General features: G+C 37.7%; 1 protein-coding gene across 5 annotated transcripts in view; it reads right to left on the reverse strand.

The window, feature by feature from the left end:
* ITPR2 (inositol 1,4,5-trisphosphate receptor type 2) overlaps positions 1–26792 on the reverse strand; it is a 500503-nt gene that overhangs the window by 336602 nt on the left and 137109 nt on the right. For all 5 annotated transcript variants that reach the window (XM_047065390.1, XM_047065392.1, XM_047065391.1 and 2 more), the window contains exons 11-16: positions 20779–20930; positions 17638–17737; positions 16508–16668; positions 8109–8250; positions 5677–5838; positions 816–988 (exon numbers count right to left, since the gene is read on the reverse strand). In XM_047065390.1, the coding sequence (XP_046921346.1) occupies positions 816–988; positions 5677–5838; positions 8109–8250; positions 16508–16668; positions 17638–17737; positions 20779–20930 (890 nt within the window). The remainder of the gene's footprint in view (positions 1–815; positions 989–5676; positions 5839–8108; positions 8251–16507; positions 16669–17637; positions 17738–20778; positions 20931–26792) is intronic.

Below are 26792 nucleotides of genomic sequence, written 5' to 3' on the forward strand. Positions count from 1 at the left end.
AAACAAACTAAACATCCAATTATTTGTGTTTAATACAAACCTTGTTTCAAAAAAGGATATGTTTGCTTCTATTTATTTGGTGATATTCATCCCAGAGCACTGTGACTTATTACATTTAGAAAATTATTTATCTGCCCTAAAATGGACTATCCAAGAATTGGATAACAAAACAAAAGCAGATGAAAGCTAATTCTGTGAGTCAAAGCCCCATTTCTACCTTTTAACATTTATTTGCTGCACTACTTAGTAAAGAAAGCTGTCAATGTGCTTGATGTTTCTGCATTCACTTCTCCCACATAAAGCAGCATGGATCAATAGAAACTGAATTGGATGTAATACCCCAATAGTGAGAAATATTACTATATTTTAAATATGTAATAGTAATATAGTATTTCTCACTATTGGGGTATTCTTGGGCAAGTTACGATGTAGGCTTCTATTTTCTCATCTCTCAAATGTGGCTGACCATAGATAAACAGCAAACCTCACGGGATTGTGTGAGGACTTACATAAGACAATGTACACGAATACATTTTGAAAAACTATAAGTACTATACAAACATAAGTGATGAGAATGAAAGTCATTTATATTTAACTGTGTCTATAAAAGGTTTCCATGTCCTACGAGGTAATAAGTCTGTGATACATGATTATTATAACAGCAAGCTGAACATAATTTTGTCCATGAAAGCTAATGGTGTGAAACAACTCCAACTTTTACCACATTCTAAAAATAAAGCAAAAACTCTTTTCCAAAAAGCAAAAATAAAGCACTGTCCCCACTAGTAAAGAACACTGCATGAACCACTTCAAACCTTGGCTCGCGATTTCTCCTGAGTAAACTGACAAATGTTTCTATTTCTTTTGCTGTGATATGTTTCTCTAGTAGTTTTCTGTTGTTGTGCAACAAAGCTGTGATGGTATCTTCTGCCAAAATATCATAGCCAATCTGGGACTGCATGACACAGAAATTCTTAGCAATATATTCCTGCAAAGAAGAAAGACTGTCAGAATGTACTGCAGGCAGCTTAGAAATAACAGGTTCTATTAGAGTTGGCAACATGGATTAATGTATTCATAACAGAAAACTCACTCAAATGTATTGTCAAAAGAGAAACAATAATCCCTCAGTAAATATGGCTTTTTGAGAAAGGAAATAAAAACATATGAACATATGCCTGACTTAAATTGTAACAGAAAATTATATACCAAAAATGTTTAACACGGGTGCTTACGTTCTGAAAGTATAAGTGGGAAAAATAAACATAAGCCTAGTTAAAATAACAATTTCTTATGACGTGGTAACTAAAGGTTTTACCAGCCTAACAGAGGCCTTTCTTCTACCTCACAAAAAGTCATAACTGACTGTATCAAATAATAGAAAGAAAATGACTCTCTGATACTTTGTTTATGAGGCATGAGATCTATACTGTTACATGAAGACGCCAGGCAGACTTGTGGTGATTTCTTTTTTTGCACATATGCCAATTTGTTAAATCTTCTCTTTAAAACAGTGATGAAATTCCATACCATTTTTTATCTTAAAAAGCTACCAAACAAGATAATATGATTAATCAGTCACTTTATGGACCAGATCATTCATCCAATAAATATTTCTTGGAAGCCTACTATATTCTAGGCTATTTGAGAGATTAGGCATATGGTGGTAAACAAGATAGATGAGTTCTCCTGGAGCTTATATCCCAGTGTGCAAAAAGGCAGTAAATGAGCCAATAAATATGATCCTTTTAAATGTTAATAAGTGAAAGAAAATAGAGGCATGGGGAAAGGTGACAACCTCAGATGGGGTAGGTGCTGAAGAAATGATATTTGAGCTGGGCTGGAAAAGATGGGAATGATAAAAAGGAGACAGTCATGGGGAGAGAAGCCATCTAGGCAGTAGAACCATGCTCTTCATGTTCTATAAACAAAGGTGGCCATAGTAGCTACAGACTAGTAACTATGGAGAAAGCTAGAGCTGAAGTTGGAGAGGTTGGTCCTTGAGAGCCCTGGTAAAGGACAAAAATGTTACTCTAAGAGCAGGAAAAGGCCATTGGGAGTTTCAATCATGCATTATTTAATCTGCTTCTCATTCTTCACACTGACTCTCCTATATTCCAAGCCGCCATTGCTCATGTCCCACATTCTGGGTACAAGTAAGAATCCCACACAACCATAAATAGACCCAGTAAGTTTAACTAACTCCTTCCACAATCCAAAGTTCTCACTTCCAATTTCTTGGGGATTCTCCTTGGGGATGTACCTCTGGTTCTATGATGGGAAAATTTATTGATTAGAAAGTGGGGTGTGGTTTTTTTTTTTTTTGCCTTAGGTAAAATTTACAGGAACCTATCTATTCCTTGAAAATGATACACATTGGACAAATCTAATTATATTCTAGGCAGCAATTTTGTGGCCTTTCAAAATGATAGCTTCATATTGGGTAGCCAGTTAAGTAAAGTAAATGTTCTGTTGGTATATCATTTTAAAGACATGTATTGATTTATACACTTTTATGACTGCTGTAATCATACTCTAGTATAAGGCAAACCTCCAAGATGTTTGATAAATAGATCAAGATGTTGATAAATCAGATCAATTTAGAGGTTGTCACCATATTCTATAAATAATAATAAACAGACACTCAACATTAAAGACTTGGGTTAACACTAAGTCACAAAAGAGCTCCCTATTAAGACTCTATACAATATAGATTAGGATAAAGGAAAATAAGATAATTTTGCAAAAATTAGAAAGTATTTCTACCTGTATTTTAAAATTATGTTCTAAAAACATCAGAAAGCTGCTCTATGCTTAATAAAAGCATTTTTAATTCAAAAGAAATGAGAAAAAAATCTTATGCATCTATCACTGAGACTGAATTGGAGCATGCATGAGAACATAAGAGAAAATAAAATCTAACCCTCAGTAAATGCTGGACATTTATTCTTTTGTCACCTCAATGAACTACATCTTGGGGAGACATCCCAAAAGAGAAAAAGAGTGTCCCCCCACAGTCATATGCTCTAAAGAAACCCAGAAAGTAGGTCACCAAAAGTGAATAAACATTTACTTGGAGAAGTGATACACCTGGGTAGGGTGAACTAAGAACAAAGAAGAGGAATAATTATAGGCGTAGAATATGTGTGTGTGTGTGTGTGTGTGTGTGTGTGTGTGTGTGGTTTCCACTTATCAGGCGGATGAGTGTTTTCAGAGGAGAAATTGCACATACCTCAGCACACTAGGCATGAGTCTTCAGCTAAGACTAACAGGAGTTGAGATAAAATTTGTGTGCCAGACGAAGAAAGGACATCAGTTAAGATATGCCACCCGGGGGGCGCCTGGGTGGCTCAGTCGGTTAAGTGTCCGACTTCAGCTCAGGTCATGATCTCGTGGTTCACGGGTTCGAGCCCCTCATCGGGCTCTGTGCTGATGGCTCAGAGCCTGGAGCCTGCTTCCGATTCTGTGTCTCCCTCTCTCTCTGACCCTCCCCCCATTCATGCTCTGTCTCTCTCTGTCTCAAAAATAAACGTTAAAAAATTAAAAAAAAAAAAAAAAAAAAGATATGCCACCCAGGGAATCTACTGGGGACTATCTGAACAAACAAAGCCAAGGAGATCTGACAATGAAGCATAGGGCAGTACTATAGAAAGAAGGTCCCTGAGACCTTTCCAAAGGCTAAGCACAGTCAAGATTGGTGGATATTGTGGACCTATGGGACTCAGAGCATCAGATAAACTCTGTAAACCTGGTGATTTTTCAGTAAATGCCGTCTCTCTAACACAACACAGCACCTGCGTGTGGAGTGGCGGCCTACCTAGCAAAGTAGATATTTCCAGATGCAAGAAGAGAAAGGAGGCCAGGTAGAATACACTGAGCAACTTCTAAGCCCCCATCTCCATCCCAGGTCTTCACAGAATAACATGATCCCTAATATTGAGTAGCTTCTGGGACATAGACTCTCTGAGTGCTGAAGGTCCATCATTTAATGTTCTGGAACTTAATTTTTTTCCACCAAAATAGGAAGGACTCTACCTACTTTATCTTGCCATCTTAAAGGAATGAAGCTGGGGAAAATAAATCTGATGGCAGTATTTCCAATTGGAAAGAAGGCTGTTTATAACCGGGATTATATTCAAAAGTATTTAAGGATTTGTTTATATTATCCCCTCCCTCACTCTTTTGCTCTTTGCGATATTACTTATCTTCTAACTAGTTTGTTTTACATATTCTTTTTAGACATCTTCTCAAACTTGAAATAGAATTTCAAACCCAATGTATTTTAACATTTTTTATAAAGCAAATTCTTTGTTCTCACCAAGAAAGTTTCAAACTACTAAGAGGCCATAGTGTGATGACTAAGAGCCTAGGTTTGAATACTGGCTCCAGTCATAACACTATATAATCTTTGGTAACTTATTTAACCTCCATGTAGCCTCAGTTCCTCATCTTAACTCAGTATCACCTGAGTTAAGTTGTGAAAAGTGCTTAGAACTGAGCCTGGTAAGTAAACACTCAATAAATACCACTGACTATTCCCAAGTAACCGCTACCTTCTAGGCCTGACATCCTGGGCCTATGTGGCTCAGTCTGACCTGCCTTACCAGCCCTCTCACAAACTAATCAGTTTTCTCTCAAACTGGCTAAGAGAAACATGGGATGCTAATTTATAAAATAATGATTTTAAACAAGTTTATATTACACAAATGTATATTATTATATACATTTATTTATATATTTATATATATATTATATATAAATGCAAAATATTTTGTATTTTTAAGATAAAAATGATACTTGGGGCACTTGGGTGGCTCATTCAGTTAAGTGTCAGACTCTTGATTCCGGTTCAGGTCACGATCTCACATTTCATGAGTTTGAGCCCCGTGTAGGGCTCTGTGCTGATGGCACGGGGCCTGGGATGCTCTCTCTTCTTCTTTCTCTGTCCCTTCCCCGCACACGCTCTCTCTCAAAAATAATAAACACTTTTTTAAAGATAAAAATGACACTTTAATTTCATTTGCCATTGGAAACTTGCCATTGGCAATAGTCCAGGTTTCCTGTTCTCCATAGTTAGAACCATCGTAGGACGAAAGTGCCCTTGTTAGCATCCATCATTCTCTCTTCATAGACTCTTCTTCACTAAAAGCCTGTTCCGATACAGTTTAGGAAAATGATTGTCATCCTCCTCAAATGCTTCCTTCTCCAAACACCCTTCCTGGGCTCCCCTCTCCTGAATTCCCATGCCATCTTTTCTCTCTCATGTCCCCTCTTTGCCTCTCCCTCATGTTTCAGACATACATACCATATCTTCACCACCAGACACAGAACTCTTTGGCCTACACATGATGATCCAGAACCTCACATGTCAAGAAATGTCAAGAAATGTCTCCCACCTCTTTACATAACACATCCAGCATGTCTCCTGCCTAGCAAAAGCTAATACCATGCCCAAAGACTTCAGGTATCTTCCCCAAAGGTTCTAACTGTACATGGAAGAATAAATACGTCATCACAAAAATACTTACAGGTCATTTTTTTGTGTGGCCAACATAAAACATTTCATTGCAGAGCAGAAATTCCCATTCCTATGTTATGTAGTTTAGAACAGTAACCAAAGACCCTTGCCCATACTTGAAATGTTAAATAGAGGCAAAGACGCAAGCCACCTCTGACCTGATTTTTCCTGTAGTCCTGCTGCGAATGTCTGAGCACGCGGTAACACAGCCTCAGCATGTACTTATAAGGAGCGTATCTTTGGTCCCCCAGATCTTCAAGTCTCAACATTGAGCCTTCTCCTGCTTTCTCCTTAAAGGGTGCTTTAAGAATCCCAAATACCTATCAGGGGGAGAAAAAAAACAAAAAACAACCATCTATTCTGATGAATGGAGGTTCATGTTTTACAAATAAACACAATGACTCAAAACCACTTTTGCAATATTTGAGCAGAATTAATGTAAAGGAAAAAAAAAGACTTAGAATACAGAAACAACACATTAAGAAAAGAAAAAAATACCATGAAAAGGATTCCTTAAATTGACAAAGAACATTTAAATAAAACACTTAATTCTGTTTAGAAATTATATTTTATAAAATAAGAAATAGAAAGATGTTGGGATGTACCAAGTTACACGAACATATTCAAGTAAACTAAAATATAGTTCAATTTCTATGGCTTTACAATTACTTCTATTGTGTTCTATAACTTTCTAAAATCAAAATAATATAAAGAAAACATTTACTTTTCATCTGAAATTGACATCAGAATTTTAGTTCCGAATATTACTTCTAAACCTCTTTCCAAAAGAGTTTATCTATTGTTCCTGGTACATTAAGATGTCACCAAAGCATGGATATATCAGTATTCCAACAAATAAGGCACTTCATGGGCAGCTGGTGATGACCAGTGACCAGCATTATAACAAAGGATAGCAGCTGGGAAATATTTAATAAACATTAAGGAATATAACTCTTTTAGGCAGCAGGACAGCAGGTAAGGTCACCTAGGGATGAGCTGGTAGTATGAGTAAATTATGAAAGAGCACCTACACAAGGGCATGAGCATTAACACAAGAAAGCAAAATGGAAAGGAATCATCTTTTGTAGTTCATAAAATATAATACAAATTAAAGTTACCTCAATAATTTTATATTCACTAAACCTTGAATTTTCTATTTAAAATACTGAAATAAACAGGGCTCCTGGGTGACTTCGTCAGTTTTTGTCTGACTTCGGCTCAGGTTATGACCTTATGGTTCATGAGTTCGAGCCCCACGTTGGGCTCTGTGCTGACAGCTCAGAGCCCAGAGCCTGTGTCTTCACAGGCTCTTCAAATTCTGTGTCTCCCTCTCTCTTTGCCCCTCCCCTGCTCATGCTCTGTCTCTCTCTCTCTCAAAAATACATAAACATTTTAAAAAAATTTAAAGACTGAAATAAACTATTAGACATGTTGGTTGACGTAATATTAATAAATTATTCAAAGTCCTAAAAGTCCTTGAAATCAAATGTTTTATACAAAAGAATGCTAATGTCAGAAAAGCCTTTGTCTCATTATATTTGCAACCTTTATTTTCTTTGAGAGAAATGTTGATTTTACATTTTTAGACAATCAGCTATAGAATATTAATTGGCAATGTGTCTACTGTTTTTCTTTCCCAACTCCACAAGAACGTGTATATTAATAACATGTTTTTTAATTTTTTAAATATCTTCCTTGAGTTCACAATTAATGCAGGAGCCCATTACTTTATACAGCAATTAACTGAATTGAAAGAAACACATAACGGTAGGTATGCCCATATATGCATATTATCAGGAAGTGAATTAATTTACTGGTGTGTTATAAAACAATTTCAGAAGGACACAGTATAGGAGTAGATCTAGACTGCCAGGGGAAAAAAAAAACTAGAATATTATACAGAGCATTTGTGAGCTGATGAGTAGACTTCCCTACTTTCTTAAGAAGAGAGGGACAGAAGCAGAAAGTAGACGGAGATAGCATTTCCAAAGTTATCCTGTAGATTCTACCTAGAAGATTATCCCAGCACATTTTCTGGAGATAGTCTGACACTGTAGGTTTTCTGAGAGGTCTGCAGAAGGATGTCTCTAAGATGGCCACGGTGATCCCTGCCTCCTGAAATCCACAGTCTTATGCAATCCTGTCTCCTTGACTATGGACTGGATTTACTGACTCACATCAGATTCAGTTATAAAAAAGCCTGTGGCTTCTATCTGGGTGCGCTCTCTTGTTCTCTCTTGGATCCCTCATTTCTAAGGAAAGCAAGATGCTATGGAGAGGTCGGTGTCTACAGAGAGGCCTGTGTGAGTGAGCTGGGAAGTGAAATCCTGTCCCATTCAAGCCAGAGATGACTGCAGCCCAAGCCAGCACCTTGACTGTGGTCTTGTGAAAGACCCTGAGCAAGAACCACCCACCCAAGCCACTCCCAGATTCCTAATCCACAGAAACTGTGAGACTACTATCTGTTATTTTCAGCCACAAAGTCTTGGGGTAATTTGTTACACAGTAATAGATAACTAACACAAGGACTTTCCTGATGCTATAATTCAAAACAATTCAATGTGCAAATTTAGTACATGAAAACATTCACCTGTGCCAGTATGTTTTGTTCCCTCATTAACTTTTGACGTTCTCGGTTTGGCTTAATGATAACGACATCCAAAACTTCTTGTCCGTTATTAAGTACATCAGCCACAAAGAAGATGAGGTCTTCTAATAATTTGGTTACAAACCTACCATAAAGTGAAAAAGAAACTTTACTCAAATTTTGGAAAATATTTTTTAATAAGTACTGAGGACTGAAACACTGGAACATTGAGAACATTTTATAATAAAAATTCTTTAATCAACAATACATCTAATTCAGTTAACATTTACCTAAATCTTTATAAAGAGCATGCCTTCGCCAGCTCCTCCGGCCCACACTCCTGCTTCCAGTTCTAATCAAGTATTTGCAAAGACAATTATGACATAAAGCCACGTGAGCCCAAATAGAAGATAAGTTGATAGGCTAACACCACCAGATCATTTTCTAGAACTGACTAGCAAAGAAGAGCATTCCTGCTTAAGGGAGAACGGCTCAATTTCTAAATTTCTAAATTCAAATCCTTTTTCTACTATTGACTCAAACTACATTTCCAATCTTCACCATACTTCTGCATTTCCAATGAACAGAATAGGAAACATTTAAATGATGTATGAACAGAGTCAGAGCAAGCAATCAGATGTTTTAAACTGTTCTCAAACTATTACCTGATCTATAAAAATCACGGCACTCTAAAATCATATATTAACGTTCACCTTTAACTCTACGTTTTGGTTATTATTTTAACTATTACTTGAACTTCAGTGGCATTCAGAACCTAATATGTCTTAAAAACCCTTCCTCCCTTAGCTTTCTTCTTCCTCCTTCCTCTGCCTGTTCTTCGTCATTTTCTACATGAATTTTTAAATTTGTTTTAATTTTTTTCAACGTTTATTTATTTTTGGGACAGAGAGAGGCAGAGCATGAACGGGGGAGGGGCAGAGAGAGAGGGGGACACAGAATCGGAAACAGGCTCCAGGCTCCAAGCCATCAGCCCAGACAGAGCCTGACGCGGGGCTCGAACTCACGGACCGCGAGATCGTGACCTGGCTGAAGTCGGACGCTTAACCGACTGCGCCACCCAGGCGCCCCAAATTTGTTTTAATTTTTGAAAAATTTTGTCCAGCAAATATATATACATATATATTATCCATACACATGAGCATAATCATTCACTATTATTAGCATGCCCAATCATGATCACATCAATAAGAAAACTATAGTATAAGAGATCAACAATTCCAGAAAAGTATAGAATGTATTTAGTTAAGAAGCATTCTGATCCTATCTCCAGATTTACCTCCTGAAAGAGAATGTACTTTCATAGAGTCAAATGAACATACCCAGAATCCAGAATTTAGCCACCTACAGGCAAATTTCAGCATACTTCCCAAATCATAAATTCCACTCCAAAATTTCAGGGATTCTATGCTTTCTTGGTGTACCTATGTTAAATTTGAACCCAAACTGTTTCTTTTCGAAAATGTGCCTGATAAGATTCACTCACATAAGCTCTGAGGACAATCAGAGAAATGTAAAATATGATTCATGTGCATTGAAATGTGGTGTTAATTTCTTTTGAAAAGCATAAATATATGTATTTTCTTTTTAAAATTATTAATATTCTTTTCCTCCTCTGTTTCAGATTAAGTGTATTCAGATGTTTAGATATCTAAGAAAGCACAAGTTTGGGGCAACTACAAATCATTCTGTTTTAAAGTCTTCCAGGTGGCCTGAATTGGTGACAATTAATGGAATGATGATGAAGACAATTAAGTCTTAATTGAAAATCATTATACATTAACCCTGCTTGCACAGCGTGACTCCTCTGATGATGGGGCAATGGAAGGCAAGAAACCAGTCTTCTCTTCTGACCTCAAAACTGTTGAAACTCTTTTTCTCCCTTTTCACCTCCAGCACCCCATCTGTGGTAAGCAACTGGGTTTTCTCAGGTTAGATCAAACTCCAATTCTTTTTTTTTTAATTTTTTTGAATGTTTATTTATTTTTGAGAGAGAGAGACAAAGATAGAGCATGAGTGGGGGAGGGGCCAAGAGAGATGGAGACACAGAATCCAAAGCAGGCTCCAGGCTCTGAGCTGTCAGCACAGAGCCCGACACGGGGCTCGAACTCACGAGCCGTGAGATAATGACCTGAGCCAAAGTCGGATGCTCAACCGACTAAGCCACCCAGGCGCCCCATCAAACTCCAATTCTTTACTGAGAAGTGGTTTGGTCCTACTAATCCACCCCATTTTATTAATTTGCTTATACTAAAAACTTTCTGTGTGGCTTTGTCATATGCAGCAACGATAAATAAGATATAGTTTTTAAAAGACATACCTAAAAAAACAAAACACTTTGTGGATTAGGAACAAACTAAGAGAGACGACACAGCGATAAGCAAGGATAATGCTCAATCCCCGCAAGATAACTGGGACTGGAAGCACAGAGCAGGAAACTAAGTTCAAGATCTGAAAGCAGGTATTAAAGTAGGAATTTTCCACCTTTGAAGAGAACCTTAAAACTTGGGTGGCCCCTTTTCAGCTCTGGCTGTGCGGTAGGAAACTCACAGAAAGACTGGACCTAGCCACCTGTGAGGCCAACAGCTGAAGCCTCAAATTACCATAGGACGGGGAACTCTGTTCTCAACCATAAGACTGACAGAGGAGATCAGCAAAAGTAGAGAAAGGAAAAGCAAAAACCAGCCACTTAAGAAGAGCCTGCATATTCAAATTCCAAAGCACGTGAGGAAAACGGACATAAAGAAGGCCAGTCCCATCACACGTAAAAAATCAAGAGGTCGATTCATTACCAACAAAATGCAGGTAACAGAACAATTTCAAAATAACTTTTAAATAAGTCTTTTCAATCACCAAAGAGATAAAGAAAGATGGGGCGCCTGGGTGGCTCAGTCGGTTGTGCATCCGACTTCGGCTCAGGTCATGATCTCGTGGTCTGTGATTTCGAGCCCTGTGTCAGGCTCTATGCTGATAGCTGGGAGCCTGGAGCCTGCTTCAGATTCTGTGTCTCCCTCTCTCTCTGCCCTTCCCCCCTTGTGCTCTGTCTCTCTCTGTCTCTCAAAAATGAATAAATGTAAAAAAAATTTTTTAAAGAGATAAAGAAAGCAATTATATACAAAAGAGACAAAAATATCTTAAAAAGGCAGATACAAATGAACACAACAGAACCAACAGAAATCTGAGAAAAAAATTATAATCATTTCAACAAAAATCTAATTCACAAAGGTAAACTATTCTATACACAAAGAAAAAATATTGATTTATAAGACAATATAAAAAAATCAATGCAGAAAGCAGCACAGAGAGATATAAAAAGGCAAATGATAAAAGGAAAGTGAAAAGATAAAGAGGATGAATGAAGAGGATCCAACATGCATTTAATAGGAGTTCCAAAAGAGACAAGAGAGGGAAAAGGTAAAGAAGTAACATCTGAAAGAAAACACCAGAAAACTTTTCAGAATTAAAGGAAGATCTAAGTATACAGATTAAAAGCATACCTTAAATATCAGGTGGGAAAAACAAAAATAAAACTTCCTTATGTAAAAAAATAATAATAATAATTAAACATAAATTCACAGACACAGAGAACAGATTGGTCGTGGCCAGAGGTGAAGGGTAGTGGATGGGTGAGATGGGTGAAGGAAGTCAAAAGGTACAGACTTTCAGTTATAAAACAAATAAGCCCTGGGTGTGTAACGTACAGCATAGTGGTGACAGTTAATAATACTGTATGTGAAAGTTGCTGCGAGAGTAAATCCTTAAAGTTCTCAATACAGAAAAAAAATGTTGTGACTGTATGGTGACAGATGTTAACTAGACTTATCGTGGTGACGATTTCACAATAAACACAAATATCAAATAGTTAGGTTGTAAACCCAAAACTAATATAATGTTGTACACCGACTCCACTTCAAGTTTTAAAAGTGTGTTTAAAAATTTCCTTGTAGGAGCACCTGGGTGGCTCAGTTGGTGAAGGGTCTGACTTTGGCTCAGGTCATGATCTCACGGTTCATGAGTGTGAGTGCCATGTCGGGCTCTCTGCTGACAGCTCAGAGCCTACAGTCTGCTTTGAAGACTGTGTCTCCCTCTCTCTGCCTTTCTTTCTTTCTCTCTCTGTCGCTCTCTCTCTCTGTCTCTCTCTCCCTCTCTCTGTCTCTCTCTCCCTCTCTCTAAAATAAAGAAACATTAAATTTTTTTCAATTTCCTTGTAAACACATCATAGTAAAACTTCAGGACATCAAAGACAAAGAAAAAGTCTAGAAAATTACCAAAAAGTAAAGGAAAAATGGCCAATAAGGTAACAATTCTGTCAGCAAAAAAACTTCTTAATGGCAACAAAATGTCAGAAAATCATTACATTATGACTTTACTAAAGGAAAATAACTGCCAAGCTAAAATTCTAACACATAAAGTAGCACGTAAGAGTGGAAGTAAAACAAAGATTTTTTTCATATATTTAAAAACTGAGATTTATAACCCACAGACCCTAACCAAATGTTTTAAAGGATAAATTTCAGCAAAAAGAAATGTGAGCCCAGAGAGAAGACATGAGAAGCAAGAAATAAAAGCAAGCTGAAGAAGTAAAAGATAACAAGAAATACAATTCATAATAAAAATAATTTTTAGGAATTAAAACTTTTAATAAAAAAGGGGGTACATCATAATTTATCTGACACATTTACTCCTTTGTAGATATCAACTATTAGAAAAAAATTTTTTAATGAAAAGGATGAACACAGAACTATGATTCTAGACAAATATTCCAAGAAAGATGAGAAGGAGAATATCAGTGCATAATTAAACCATTCTGAGGTACTTTACTCCCATGAGAAGAAGAAAGATTTAATAACTTCAAATTTTATAAGAAAGAATATGCAGCTAAAATGTATGGCAAGAATAGTAATAATGCAATTGCTAGAGAACAGCAATAGGACCTAAAGCTTCTAAACCAGTAGAGGAAAAGAAAAAATGAGGAGAAAATACCAGCTTTATCAACCTAACAGAAAGAAGCAAGAGAGGGAACAGACAAAAAAAAGCTACATTAAGAAAAAAAAGATAGAATAAACCCAAACATTTATTAAATGCGAAATAATTGAAAGATGATCAGATTCCATTTTTGTAATTATTTTTGCAGTCTTGAGGTCTTTTCTTTTTTTTTTGACACATATCATGCCATGGATTCACAGGGAATGGGTTCCATCAGCGCAGACTCTTCCCCATTGCTTCTCGCAAAGCGTGTCTTCTCTGGGTGGAGCAGCATGTGCTTCGGTTGAACCCAAGTATCTACCTCTTCCTCCTCCTTCTTGGTCTGATCATTTTCCTTCACACCCTTCAGGAAGCTATCTCTGCTCTTTGAGTGCTTCATATGCTCAATAGGTACATTAATTCTCTTGGCAAGAATCTTGTCCTTAACTTGTTTGTTTACAACAACGTCAACAGCATGCTGGGTAACACTGTAGACTCTTCCAGTTTTGCCATGGTAACATCTGTGGGGTGTTCCTTTTTAAACAGAGCCAATTCCCCTGATGTCTACACTATCATCTTTCTTGCCGATTCTCATATATGTTGCTGAAGGAAGCACTCCAGGTTTCTAAGAGACCTGAGAGCACACAGCCGTGCCTCAACTCTTTCCCTTTGTGTTGGTCTCTTTGGTGAAATACCGGAAGATGAAGGCTCCAGACAAAAGGGATCAGATTAGGTGAGGAGTTAAGATGGTGGAGTAGTAGGGGGACCCTATGCTTGTCTCATGCCTCAAACATAGCTAGATAAATACCAAATCATTCTGAGCAGCCAAGAAAGTGATCCGAGGACTGAGAGAACAAACTGCACAAGTAGAGGGAGAAAAGAAAGAGATCAGATTAGATTTTTAAAATCTAGCTCTCAAAAAAAATAAATAAAATAAAATAAAATAAAATAAAATAAAATAAAATAAAATAAAATAAAAAAAAAATCTAGCTCTCCGTCGCTCACAAGACACATCACTAAAACAAAATGACCAGGAAATCTGAAATAAATTGATACTCAAAAAGAAGCATCAGAGAAACACTAACCAAAAGGCAGCCAGTGTGGCGACTTTACTATCAGGCAAGTAAAAGTTAAGGAAAAATGATGTTGCTAAGGAAGATGTTAACTTTGAATGACAAAGGTATCTGATCTGAAACAAAGAAACAAACAAAAACCCAAGGATATCTGATCCGGTGATCCCATGTGGGATGACCACTATTCTAGATACTGAGCTTCCATCCTGGGGACTCGGAACCAACCTCAAACCAGTAAACAGAGTGAAGACGCGGCCGTAGTTCTGTGCTGTTGACTATCACATTATCAGGGCATGTGCATGCTGCCTGGCAGGGCCAGGCATATGCCAGGAGCTCAATAAACATGAATTAATTACATCGCCAAACTGTAAATGCTGCTGAGGAACCCCACATCTTTTTCTGTACCCTCAAAACTAACACATGGTGCAGAAATTCTGGTTTGCGATTACATGCATCACTAACTGAAAAGCAGTTAACCCCGCCTCCACTTTCCCTCCTCTCCCACCCCCACCACGTCCCCAAGACTCTCTATTTTGTTGGTGCAACTATGCACAATAAGATCAGAAATTCCACTGAAAACTATCTGAGATTGAGGATCTTGGGGCATAACACAGGAGCTTGTGCCTCCAGAGCCCATTCCTGGGGCAAGTAAAGGGGAAGCCATGAGAGAGAATTCAAACAACACGGGCATTTTGAGCTAGATCTGCAATATTCTAACACCTCCCCTTTGACCTTGTATCATTCTTTCTGGTTTTGAGTAAGAGAAGATCTAATAATAACTTCATTCTCCAGAGAGAAAAAAAGTCAGAGTTGTGAGGGTATTTTCAGATAGAATTTTATATTGAATTCTAAAACAGAGAAAATAATATAAAAACACTCAACTATGCCAAGAAGTTCCATTGTATTGACAGGCAGCTTTGAGTGAATTGTGATAGGAGATGACTTTTCTAAAATTACTAAATCCAGATCAATAATTGCAACTTCATATTTCTCAAGCATATTTCTCTTTGCTCTGATGTTTCTCACTGTAAAACAGTGGGGAAAGAAGCAGGAACAATAAAAATGCATGATCCCTCATCCCTGGTCAGTCCTGGTCATCCCAGTCCTGAGAGCTCCAATATATGAATGCCTGTGAAATTGGTAAAAAGCTTTCTCTTGTTCAAATGTAAAGGTATGTAGCAGATCATCAAGGGGGGGGATATATAAAAAGGCTTGTGTTCTGGAGCACTGAAAACACAGAGACTTGAAAAACGCACACGACTGGGGGCATTTGGGTGGTTTGGTCGGTTGAACCTCCAACTTCAGCTCAAGTTATGATCCCAGAGCTCATGACTTCAAGCCCCACATCAGGCTTGCTGCTCTCAGTACAGAGCCCACTTTGGATCTTCTGCCCACCCCCCATGTCCCTCCCCTACTCTCCCTCTATCTCACAGAAATAAATAAAACATTTTTAAAAATTCAAAAACAAAACCACACATGATCGAATCCCCCACTTACGTAAAATGAGAATAATGTCCATCTCAGGACTGTTTGAAGGAGTACATAAAATATGTTTACAGTACCAACACAAAATAGGAATGATATCATTGAGAGCTATCAGGATCATTCTCTTTCTCAACCATTTCCAGAACCAGAGCTGAAGAATCGAGGATCCAGTTTCTCTGTGGGAGTTATAAGGGCAGAGTGCTGCACCCTGCAGATTATGTCCTGGCATATTTATTTCATGGTACCTGAACAGACGAACGTGTCTTGCATAAATAAGAATAGAAAAACATAAAACTTCTTTTAGGACTTTTAGAACTCTTAAACACAAATATTAAATGAAGCCCAACAAAAGTATTACGAGTTTTTTATGAAACATTTAAAAGGAAAGATCAGCAAGCAAAAAAACAACTCCAAGTAGGGCGCCTGGGTGGCTCAGTCGGTTGAGCGTCCGACTTTAGCTCAGGTCATGATCTCGCAGTCCGTGAGTTCGAGCCCCGCGTTGGGCTATGTGCTGACAGCTCAGAGCCTGGAGCCTCTTTCGGATTCTGTGTCTCCCTCTCTCTCTGGCCCTCCCCCGTTCATGCTCTGTCTCTGTCTCAAAAATAAATAAACATTAAAAAATTTTTTTTCAATAAATAAATAACTCCAAGCCCAGCTAAAATGGAAAAAAGTGAATCTTCGACCAGATTTTAAAGTCCCCATTTTCATTCGCTCACCATGATCCACTCATTCAGAAGCAGGTGTGCCGCTAGGGAGACCATTCTAAATATCCCCTTAGAGCCATTCATTCACTTGAGGCTTACCACAAGAGTTGACAACTGACTCTTGATGACTTAAGAGCCATTTAACAAAATTACTAACCTCCTTTCATTCTGAGTTATTGTACCATTTTCCAGCTTTTTAACTGTGGTCGCCAGCACTTTATTTGCATCATTGGCAAAGTCTAAGTCTCGGACCTCAGACAGCGGGACAGACACAATGGCAAATGCTTCTTTATCTTCTTTTGTTTGGCAAGTTCCAATCTGCAATGTGTTTTTTACACTAAGATTAGTTGTTTTTTAAAATCCGCAATATTTTTCTGGTACTAACACATCTTAATATTGTTTAAGAAATATAAGACAGGGGCGTCTGGGTAGCTCAGTCGGTTAAGCGTCTGACTCCTGATTTCCTCTCAGGTCATGACCTCAAGGTCATGAGATAGAGCCCTGCATGGGGCTCCATGCTGAGCGTGGAGCCTGCCTGGGATTCTCTCTCCCTCTCCCTCTGCCACTCTCACCCCCCTCTCTAAAACAAATAAATAAATACTTAAAAAAAAGAAATACAAGACAGGGATAGATCATCCAAATGCAAGTCCAAATTCCCACTTGCATCATCCACTATGAAAGACTGAAGGGACACACAGATTGTCCATGCCCATTCCTGCCTTGCTCCCAAAGCCCACTAGAAACACATCCTTGCACACTTGTCCTTTGCTTCAGTGTCAACAGAATAGAGAGAATGTACTCCTGGAATCTTCTCCCCTTTCTACATGCTGCTCCCACGCTTTTGGTGTCTGTGCTAGCATCCTCCTGAATCACAGCCCCACTGCAGCCAAGCCACTTAGTTCAGCTACCTAAGCAACTGGCAAAATGAACACTTGAGGAAATGACTCGTAATAATCTCTAATATTGGTAAGGACACATTGTAAGGGACATGTCAATCACCCCCTGATCCTAATCATACAACATTTGTCTAAAAATTAAACAGTTCTCATACGGTGCCTGGGTGGCTCAGTCGGGTAAGCACCCAACTGTTGGCTTCAGCTCAGGTCACAATCTCACGGCTTTGTGGGTTCCAGCCCCGCATTGGGCTCTGGGCTGGCAGCACGGAGCCTCCTTGGGATTCTCTGTCTCTCTCCTCTCTCTCTCTGCCCCTCCCCTGCTCACATTGTCTCTGTCTCTCTCAAAATAAATAAACTTCAAAAGCATCAAACAATTCTCAAAAACATTTACCTTTAACATAACAGGCCTCTCTTCATCTGTGTCTATGGGGATACTGGTACTTGTTACCCACGTGTTGGTACATAAATGCCTTAACCGAACATATGAGTTCCTAAAAGCAAAACAATACAAAAAACAGATGATTAAAAATTAGCACACTTATATATTAACATATTTAACAGTTTCATACATGATATGAATATATTAAAGACTAGTTGACTCAAGTATAGGTCAGTCTGGTTGAAGGAAAAAGTTCTGAACCAAAGACTACTTCAAAACATGTGGTATTATTACCTAGACCAGTGGTTCTCAAAGTGTGGTCCCTGGACCAGTGGTAACAGCATCACCTGGGCACTTGTTAGAAATACAAATTCTGAGGCTTTCATCCCAGTTCACTGAATCAGAAACTCCAAACGTAGGGCCAACAATGAATATTTTAGCTGCCTCTCCAGGCAATGCTGATTTGAGAACCACTGACTGAGTGGCCATGTCAGTTAACACAGCTATCTGATCGTAGTTTCTGTAGTGTAATCATTTGCGTGCAAAAGTATTCTTTCAGTGAGAGACTCTCGTTATGATTTTGGGGGCAACTGTTCATGTAGAACTTGGTCAAAGTTGACAAGTAGATTTCTTCTTTTAACCTTCATCTTTTCTGTTAGGGTGGGTCAGTTGTTAGCTTGCAAAAGGGAAAACACCAGCATGTTAGTACCCTTCTGTATCCCCATGCCTCTTCCATCACATCTCTAACAACATGTTTACTTTTGAAAATAAATATGAAAAAAGTAAAAAAAAAAAAGTTGTGGTTTATATATACAATGGAATACTACTTGGCAATGAGAAAGAATGAAATCTGGCCATTTGTAGCAACGTGGATGGAACCGGAGGGTATTATGCTAAGTGAAATAAATCATACAGAGAAAGACAGATACCATATGTTTTCACTCATATGTGGATCTTGGGAAACTTAACAGAAGACCATGGGGGAGGGGAAGGAAAGGGAAAAAAAAGTTAGAGAGGGAGGGAGGCAAACCATAAGAGATTCTTAAGGACTGAGAACAAACTGAGGGTTGATGGGGGTTGGGGGAGAGGGAAAAGTGGGTGATGGGCATGGAGGAGGGCACTTGGGATTAGCACTGGGTGTTTGTTGTATGGAAACCAATTTGACTATAAATTACATTTTAAAATAATAATTAAAAAAATACAGTAGTGGCCTTAGGAAGAAAAAAAAAGTATATACAGCCAATCTTCATTATTTATGGATTCTGCACTTGTGAATACACCTATTCCCTAAAATGTATTTGTAACCCCAAAACCAATAGTCAGGGCACTTTTGCAATCATTCTTGGACATGAACAGAATGGCAAAAAATTTGAGTCCCCACTGTGCACATTTCCAGTGAGGCTGAACAAGGCAACACTCTGCCATCTCGTTTCTGCTCCAACTATAAATAAGCATCCTTTTCATGATCTATCCAGTGCCATGTTTTTCCAGATTTCTGTGCTTTTTGTTGATGAGTCTGCTGTTTAAAACAGCCTCAGGCATAGTGCTGCAGTGCTGTCCAGTGTTCCTAAGGACAAGACTGTGATGTGCCTTATGGAGAAAATACTTAGGTTAGATAAGCTTCATTCAGGCATGATACGGTGCTGATGACTGTTAGTTTAACGTCAATGATTCAACAATAGATAAAAAAAATAAGGTGTCTTTAAACAAAAATACACACAGCACAAGATTACGTGTTATTGACTAATGAAAATATTGTGCCCAGAGGCCCATAGGAACCTAATCCTTCATGTCTTCTAGGAGCAATGGCTCAGTATTTGCTATTTCAGTGTACCGGGAAAAAAAACAGAACCAACTGTGTATGAACTGTGAGGGAATACTGAGAAAGGACAGCTAGAACTTGATCCAACTCAAACATTATCATCTTAGTGACCTTTAATTATTATCATTTCTTTAACAAATATGTATAAAATACCTGCTAAAACAAAAGCATTGTGATAAGTTCTCTGCCTCCAAGCTGCTGAGAGTTAAGTAGGAAATATAAGACATAAATAAATCCTACAACAGGAGGCAAAAAGCATTAAAACCAATAAAACCCAAATAAAATGCCAAGGGGCTCCAGGAAAGAGAGAGGCTCAATCAGCATCGTGACTTTGTTCATTCATAAAGGCAGGTGCAATAGAGACTGATTTTCAAAACTGTAAAATAGCACAGGGGCTCCTGGGTAGCTGAATTGGTTAAGTGTCCTACTTCAACTCAGGTCATGATCTCACAGTCTGTGGGTTCAAGCCCCGCGTCTGGCTCTGTGCTGACAGCTCAGAGCCTGGAGCCTGCTTTGATATCTGTGTCTCCCTCCCTCTCTGCTCCTCCCTTGCTTGTGTGTTCTCTCTCTCTCTCTCTCTCTCTCTCTCTCTCTCAAAATATGAATAAACATTTAAAAAAAGAATACTTAAAAAAAAGAAGGTAAGACATTCTCTTACCTTATGTTCTGGCTACCTCATTACCAATTCCACTTCCCCATCCCTCTCTCACTTAGGTCCCAAATGTCCTAAATTAGAGAGGCCATTTCTGAACACTAATACCTAATACAACTCTGCAGTTTTTTTTCAAAGCAGTTTTATTACCTGCTCTGGTATTTTATGTTTATTTTTCTATTGTCTCTATTCCTCATTTGAAATTAAGTATAGAACCAGTTTGTTCACTGTTCACTTCCCAGTGTCAAGGGCAATGTCTGTTAAGTTCAGTAAAGGTTTGTTGACTGAATGACTAAAGAAATGAACACATGGATGAATGAATGAATGAATGAAATCTGAAATTTGACATAATAGAAATAAATGATATAAGTATTAATAGAAATTCCCCTAGATTATTTTTCATGTTAGAAAGAAAGGCCATACCAGTAATAAGAATAAATAATCGTCATGAATTTTTCACAGTTTCTTCGGTCCTGCACATTTTAATTATTTATGAGAATAAAACAAACTATGTTAATCTTCTCACAAGAGAAGCATGATTTTTACACACTAGTTCACTTACGCTTACTCCACTGATATCACAAAAGTTCCATTAACGTTGTATTTTCATTCCTTATCTCCCATTACAATCACTCAAAGAAATGTTTTTATTTAGCCGTATACATATAATTGTTTTTACCTTGGGACCAGGCAGTCAGCTCTCTGAAGAGTTGTGGCATCCAGTTCAAAGAGGGATGCAATATCATTTCCATGGGGTACTGAGACTAAAGTGTACATGATCTTTTCCCCTGCCTGGCGTTTCTTCTTTGAAGTTGGAAGATCTCCATCTCTCTGTTGAAGAGGCACAAAGTTACCTACTTTTGTCAGGTTTCTTCCTAAACTCTTCAATGAATCAGAAGGTGGGATTTAAATGTGAACAGCGTCTCTTCATTGGATTATAGAGATGTCTGTTTTACATCATCCAAAAAGGGCAGGTGAAGCCTCATAATCTTAGAGGTAATTATTACCAAGTGATAAGTCACACATTCATGGAGGGAAGGCCTGATCTGGGCAAATAACCAATGCACTAACAGTCATAAGAGTTGTGCTCCCTTACCTTGTCTTAAACCTAGTTACAGAATAGTTTTAACCATTCCACATTTAAGACGAACAGACAAGACATAGTATGTTGAATCATCCAGATTTCAAAAACTAAAGAGTCAACCTGGTAGTGTTTCAAAGTTCCTGACTAATTTCCAAAACATAACTGGGACATTATCCTGAAGAGAAAAGGAAGCAGCAGCAATATTCTCATTCAGTTCATCAACTTGTTCCATTAAATCTGCAAACATACTATCGTGGCATATCAAGTGAAATAAAGTGGGATCTTCACAAAAGAAGTCTTCACAATGATGTGAAACTCAGTCAACATTTCTAGTACACCCTCTCTTAAGCAAGTGGCCACACAAGAATGGTAATTACATATTTCTACTTAAACCAAGTCTCAATCCCTGTGGAAGACTATGATGAGGCACAAGAAACCAAAATGTGATAGAGCAAATGTAATAGAAGCTTGGTAATTACACACATCCTATAAGTATACATATTTATCAAAAGAAACAAAATTCAAAAATGAGAGAAGAGAAAGAGTATCACTGTACTGTCACAGGAAGTTGAACAAAAGTGGACAAAAGAAGTGGTGTTCCAAAGGCAAATGAAAGCAGGCCGTGCCCAATGACACACGGTTATTTAATGGCCACTATGACAATGAGATATTACAGCTGATCATTCCAAAACATTCACTCAAATTTCCATCCCAAGATTGTGAATATTATTTCCCTTGTGGTTTCATTCTGATGTCTTCTGTAAATGGTGTGCAAATCAGTAGCACCACTGAATGTGAACGGGCAGAGGAATCACCAGGGTTCCTCAGCAGGAGCAGGGCTGTGAGCTGTTAAATCCCACATAGCCCAGAAGCACCTGGTAGCTCCTGTCATCTTTGACTTATATGTCTTCCACAGAGACCACAATTCAGAGTTGAACGAAGGCAGGGGTCTGGCAAACTCTCCCCAGATAGTTTGACCCCCCCATAATAGTTGCTTCTACTCAGTAAGCACAAACTATGTTTATTAATGAGGAAAAAGCATACTTAAAACTTACTGTACATTATAAGTAGGCAAATGGATAAACAAACTATGGGACATCCAAACAGTGGGATATTATTCAGTGCTAAAAAGAAATGAACTATCAAGCCACAAAGACATGACACAGCCTTAAATGTGTATTGCCAAACAAAGAAGCCAAACTGAAAAGGCTACCTACTGTATGATTCCAACTGCATGACATTCCAAAAAAGGCAAAACTATGGAAACAATAAAAAGACCAGTAGCTGCCAGACAGTAGGGGGGAGAAAGGAATGAAAAGGCAGAGCACAGAGGAGTTTTAGGGCAGTGAAACTATCCCGTCTGATAAATGTGGATACATGTATGTGTAGTGAATACATGTCAAATGGTGGCTCCTTTTATCAAAACACATACAATGTACAAGGCCAAGAGTGAACCCAATGTAAACTATGGACTCAGGGTGATAATAATACATTAAAGTATGTTGAGCAGTGTAACAAAGGTACCACTCAGGTGCCAAGTGTTGATAGTGGGGGAGGCTGTGATTGTGTGGTGGCAGAGAGCATATGGGAACGTGTACTTTCCACTGAATTTTGCCATGAACCTAAAACTGCTCTTACAAATAGTGTCTGTTTAAAAAAGAAAAAAGCAGGATGAGAGAAAATATTTGTAAGTCATATAGCTGATAAGGGGATTATACCTAGAACATATAAAGAACATAAAGAACAGTTACAACTCAAGACAACCTAATTAGGGGTGCCTGGTTAAGAGTCCAACTCTTGATTTCAGCTCAGGTCATGATCTCACAGTCTGTGGGTTCGAGCTCCATGTAGGGCTCTGTATTGACAGCACAGAGTCTGCTTGGGATTCTCCCTCCCTCTCTCTCTGCCCCTCCCGGCTCTCTCTCTCTCTCTCTCTCAAAATAAACAAATAAACGTTAAATTAAAAAAAAAGACAACCCAATTAAAAATGGAGCAAAAGTCTACAGGGAAGAAAACAATCAGCAAAACTAAAAGGCAACCAACAGAATTGGAGAAGATATGTGCAAATGACATATCAGATAAAGGGTTAGTATCAAAAATCTATAAAGAACATACCAAACTCAACACCTGAAAAACAAATAATCCAGTGAAGAAATGGGCAAAACACATGAATAGACACTTCTCCAAAGAAGACATCCAGATGGCCAACCGACACATGAAAAAATGCTCAACATCACTCATCATCAGGGAAATACAATTCAAAACCACAATGAGATACCACCTCACACCTGTCAGAATAGCTAAAATTAACAACTCAGGCAACAACAGATGTTGGCGAGGATGTGGAGAAAGAGGATCTCTTTTGCATTGTTGGTGGGAATGCAAACTGGTGCAGCCACTCTGGAAAAGAATGGAGGCTCCTCAAAAAATTAAAAATAGAACTACCCTACAACCCAGCAATTGCACTACTAGGTATTTATCCAAGGGAGACAGGTGTGCTGCTTTGAAGGGACACACTCACCCCAATGTTTATAGCAGCACTATCAACAATAGCCAAAGTATGGAAAGAGTCCAAATGTCCATCGATGGATGAATGAATAAAGAAGATGTGCTATATATTCAATGGAGTATTACTCGGCAATCAAAAAGAATGAAATCTTGCCATTTGCAACTATGTGGATGGAACTAGAGGGTATTATGCTAAGCAAAATTAATCAGTCAGAGAAAGACAAAAATATCATATGACTTCACTCACATGAGGACTTTAAGAGACAAAACAGATGAATATAAGGGAAGGGAAGCAAAAACAATATAAAAGTAGGGAGGGGGACAAAAACATAAGAGACTCTTAAATATGGAGAACAAACAGAGGGTTGCTGGAGGGATTGTGGGAGGGGGGATGGGCTAAATCGGTAAGGGGCATTAAGGAATCTACTCCTGAAATCATTATTGCACTATATGCTAACTAATTTGGATGTAAATTTTAAAAATAAATTAAATAAAAATTTTTTTAAAATTGAGCAAAAGTTTTGAATAGACATTTCTCCATAGAAGATATTGAAATGGCCAATAAGCACATGCAAAGATGCTCAACATCATTACTAATTAGTAAAACGCACTAGGATAGCTATAATCAAAGAGACAGACAATAGCAAGTGTTAGTGAGACTGTGGAGAAATTGTAACAGTATGTATATTGCTGAGGGAACATAAAATGGTGTGGCCATTTAAGAAGAGTGTGGCAGCTCATCAAAATGTTAAATGTATGACCAACAATTCTAACTGTAGGTAGCTATCCAAGAAAAATGAAAATACATTTCCACACCAAAACCTGTCCATGAATGGTCACAGCAGAATTTATAAAAGTCAAGATATGGAAACAATCCAAATGCCCATCAAATAATGAAAGGATGAACAAAATGTGGCATATGCACACAATGGAATATTATTTGGTCATAAAAAGGAATGAAGTACAGATACATGCTACAACATGCATGAACCTTGAAAATATTATGCTAAGTCTTTGGTAGATAATAAAAATGTTACAGAATTAGATACTGGCTATAGTTTTGGAGCTCTGTGAATGTATTAAAAAAAACACTGATTTACATTTTTTAAATAGGAGAGCTTTATGGTATGTGAATTACATATCGACAAAGTTGTGAAAGAGAAGGAGGGAGGGAGGGGAAAGGAACAAGGAAGAGAAGGGGAAAAGAGAGGGAGAGGGGGAAGGAAGAGGGTGAGGGAGGGAGGGAGGGAAGGAAGCAGGAAGTCAGAAGTATGCTGTTTCTCTGATGACTGCCATGTAGCTCAACAGGAAAATCCAGGTGTTATACTGAGACATGGGTGGCAAAGATGCAGTTTTCCCTGGAATGGTGACACAAGAAGTGATAACTCTAAAGGAAAGAAAAGGAAGTTTGTTTTAATTATGTCCTCATAAGATGCAAACTTGGGGAGAAACAGACCAGGAGCATTACAATCACAAAGAAATAACACAAAAGAGCTTTTTTCTATACTCTATAATGCTATTACAGCCAAAAGAGAAAAACACCAACATAATGAATGTTAATTAATACATGTGAGAGAAGACTGCCTCATAACGTAGGAACACGGAAACAACGGACAAGATCAGTCATTTGTAGAAATAATCCAAAGGATTCTTTCAATGTGGAAGCAAAGGGATTTGAGAACAAGTGCAACAAGTGGTTTCAGTGTTTTATTAGAAAGACACAATTAAAATATGACTTTAATTAAGGAAAATAAAATTTAATCAATCATATTGAGCCATATTTGAAGAAAGTCTTTATTACTACAAGATGATCATGTAACCTAAATAAGCAGAGATTCAATGAACAAAATTGAACAGTTTCTCTCATCACTGCTAGCAGAGATGCAAAAAATGAATATTCCTGTCTTTTTGGTGGAATACCATATCCCTAAAAAGAATATTTGTCATCTAATTTTCTGAGCCTCTTGCACACCAATCTTCCAATTATAACTTAGCTTTTGCTATGGATTTTCCCTTCAAAGAAAATACACTAACTAACCAAAGGATTTATATTTATTTACTTAGCAACTGGAAGGTGGCATGGAGGTTTATACATCAGTCACTTGTGAGTTCATTTAATATAAGTCAAATCCTAGTGCATACACTCTCCTTTTGGAATGTTCATAAAACTAATTTTCAAGACTTACAAAAAGAAAGCTGATCCAGGTTCCTAGATTGCCCTCCTACCACACCCCCTTTAGTATACCTCTCTGGGGGCTCCAAACAAGAGTAGTCAGGGACTTCTCTATTTTGACACTCTTATAATGAACAATAAAATTTTTGCCAGACATAGAAAAACCTTCATTAGGGCTAATTAAAAGAGGTCACTCTGTATTATTCATACTATTTAAGACCTGTGGTTTAGTTTTAATTACATAGTATAAGTGGAATGTACAACTATACCCCTAAAGGTATAGGTTCCTGGGGCGGGGGGGAGATAAACTCCATTTATAAGTAGCATAACATAGATAAACTCCACCGATAACATAGATATTTATAAGTACCACATTTATAAGTAGCATAACATAGTATTATTTTTTTATATTTATATTTATTTATATTTATATTTATTTATTTATATTTATATATATTACTTATATATATTTATAAGTAGCATAACATAGATAAACATAGCATAACATAGATATACTCCATTTATAAGTAGCATAACAATTGTTTATGTGTGAAAAGAAGTTCTAACATCCATAGCAGTTTTTAAAGCAATGCCATACATTCTGCTTTTTATCTCTTGCACTCTGTTAATTTGCTTAACAAATTCTCCTTCATAAACAGTTCAAGGCAGCCCCTCAAAATCTGTAGAAAATAATACATGAATAATGAGTCATAAGTATGTAATCTTTTAAATGTATGGATCAAGTTTCAATCTATAAGACTGAAAGATGAGATCTATAGATCAATAAGATCTATAAAAATCAATATTATATTTCTACAATATGAAGGCAGTTCTGTTCAAAATTGTGTGCCTGTAGCTTTTGTTTATAAACCCACCTCTTTTTTAAGTAAGAAAAAAGGCACAAAAACACTAGTTCCCTATACAGAAT

This window comes from Lynx rufus, unplaced genomic scaffold (assembly GCF_022079265.1).
Source record: "Lynx rufus isolate CCGP_SWC_20201006 ecotype Redwood Valley unplaced genomic scaffold, mLynRuf1.p SCAF_7, whole genome shotgun sequence".
NCBI classification, from domain to species: domain Eukaryota; kingdom Metazoa; phylum Chordata; class Mammalia; order Carnivora; family Felidae; genus Lynx; species Lynx rufus.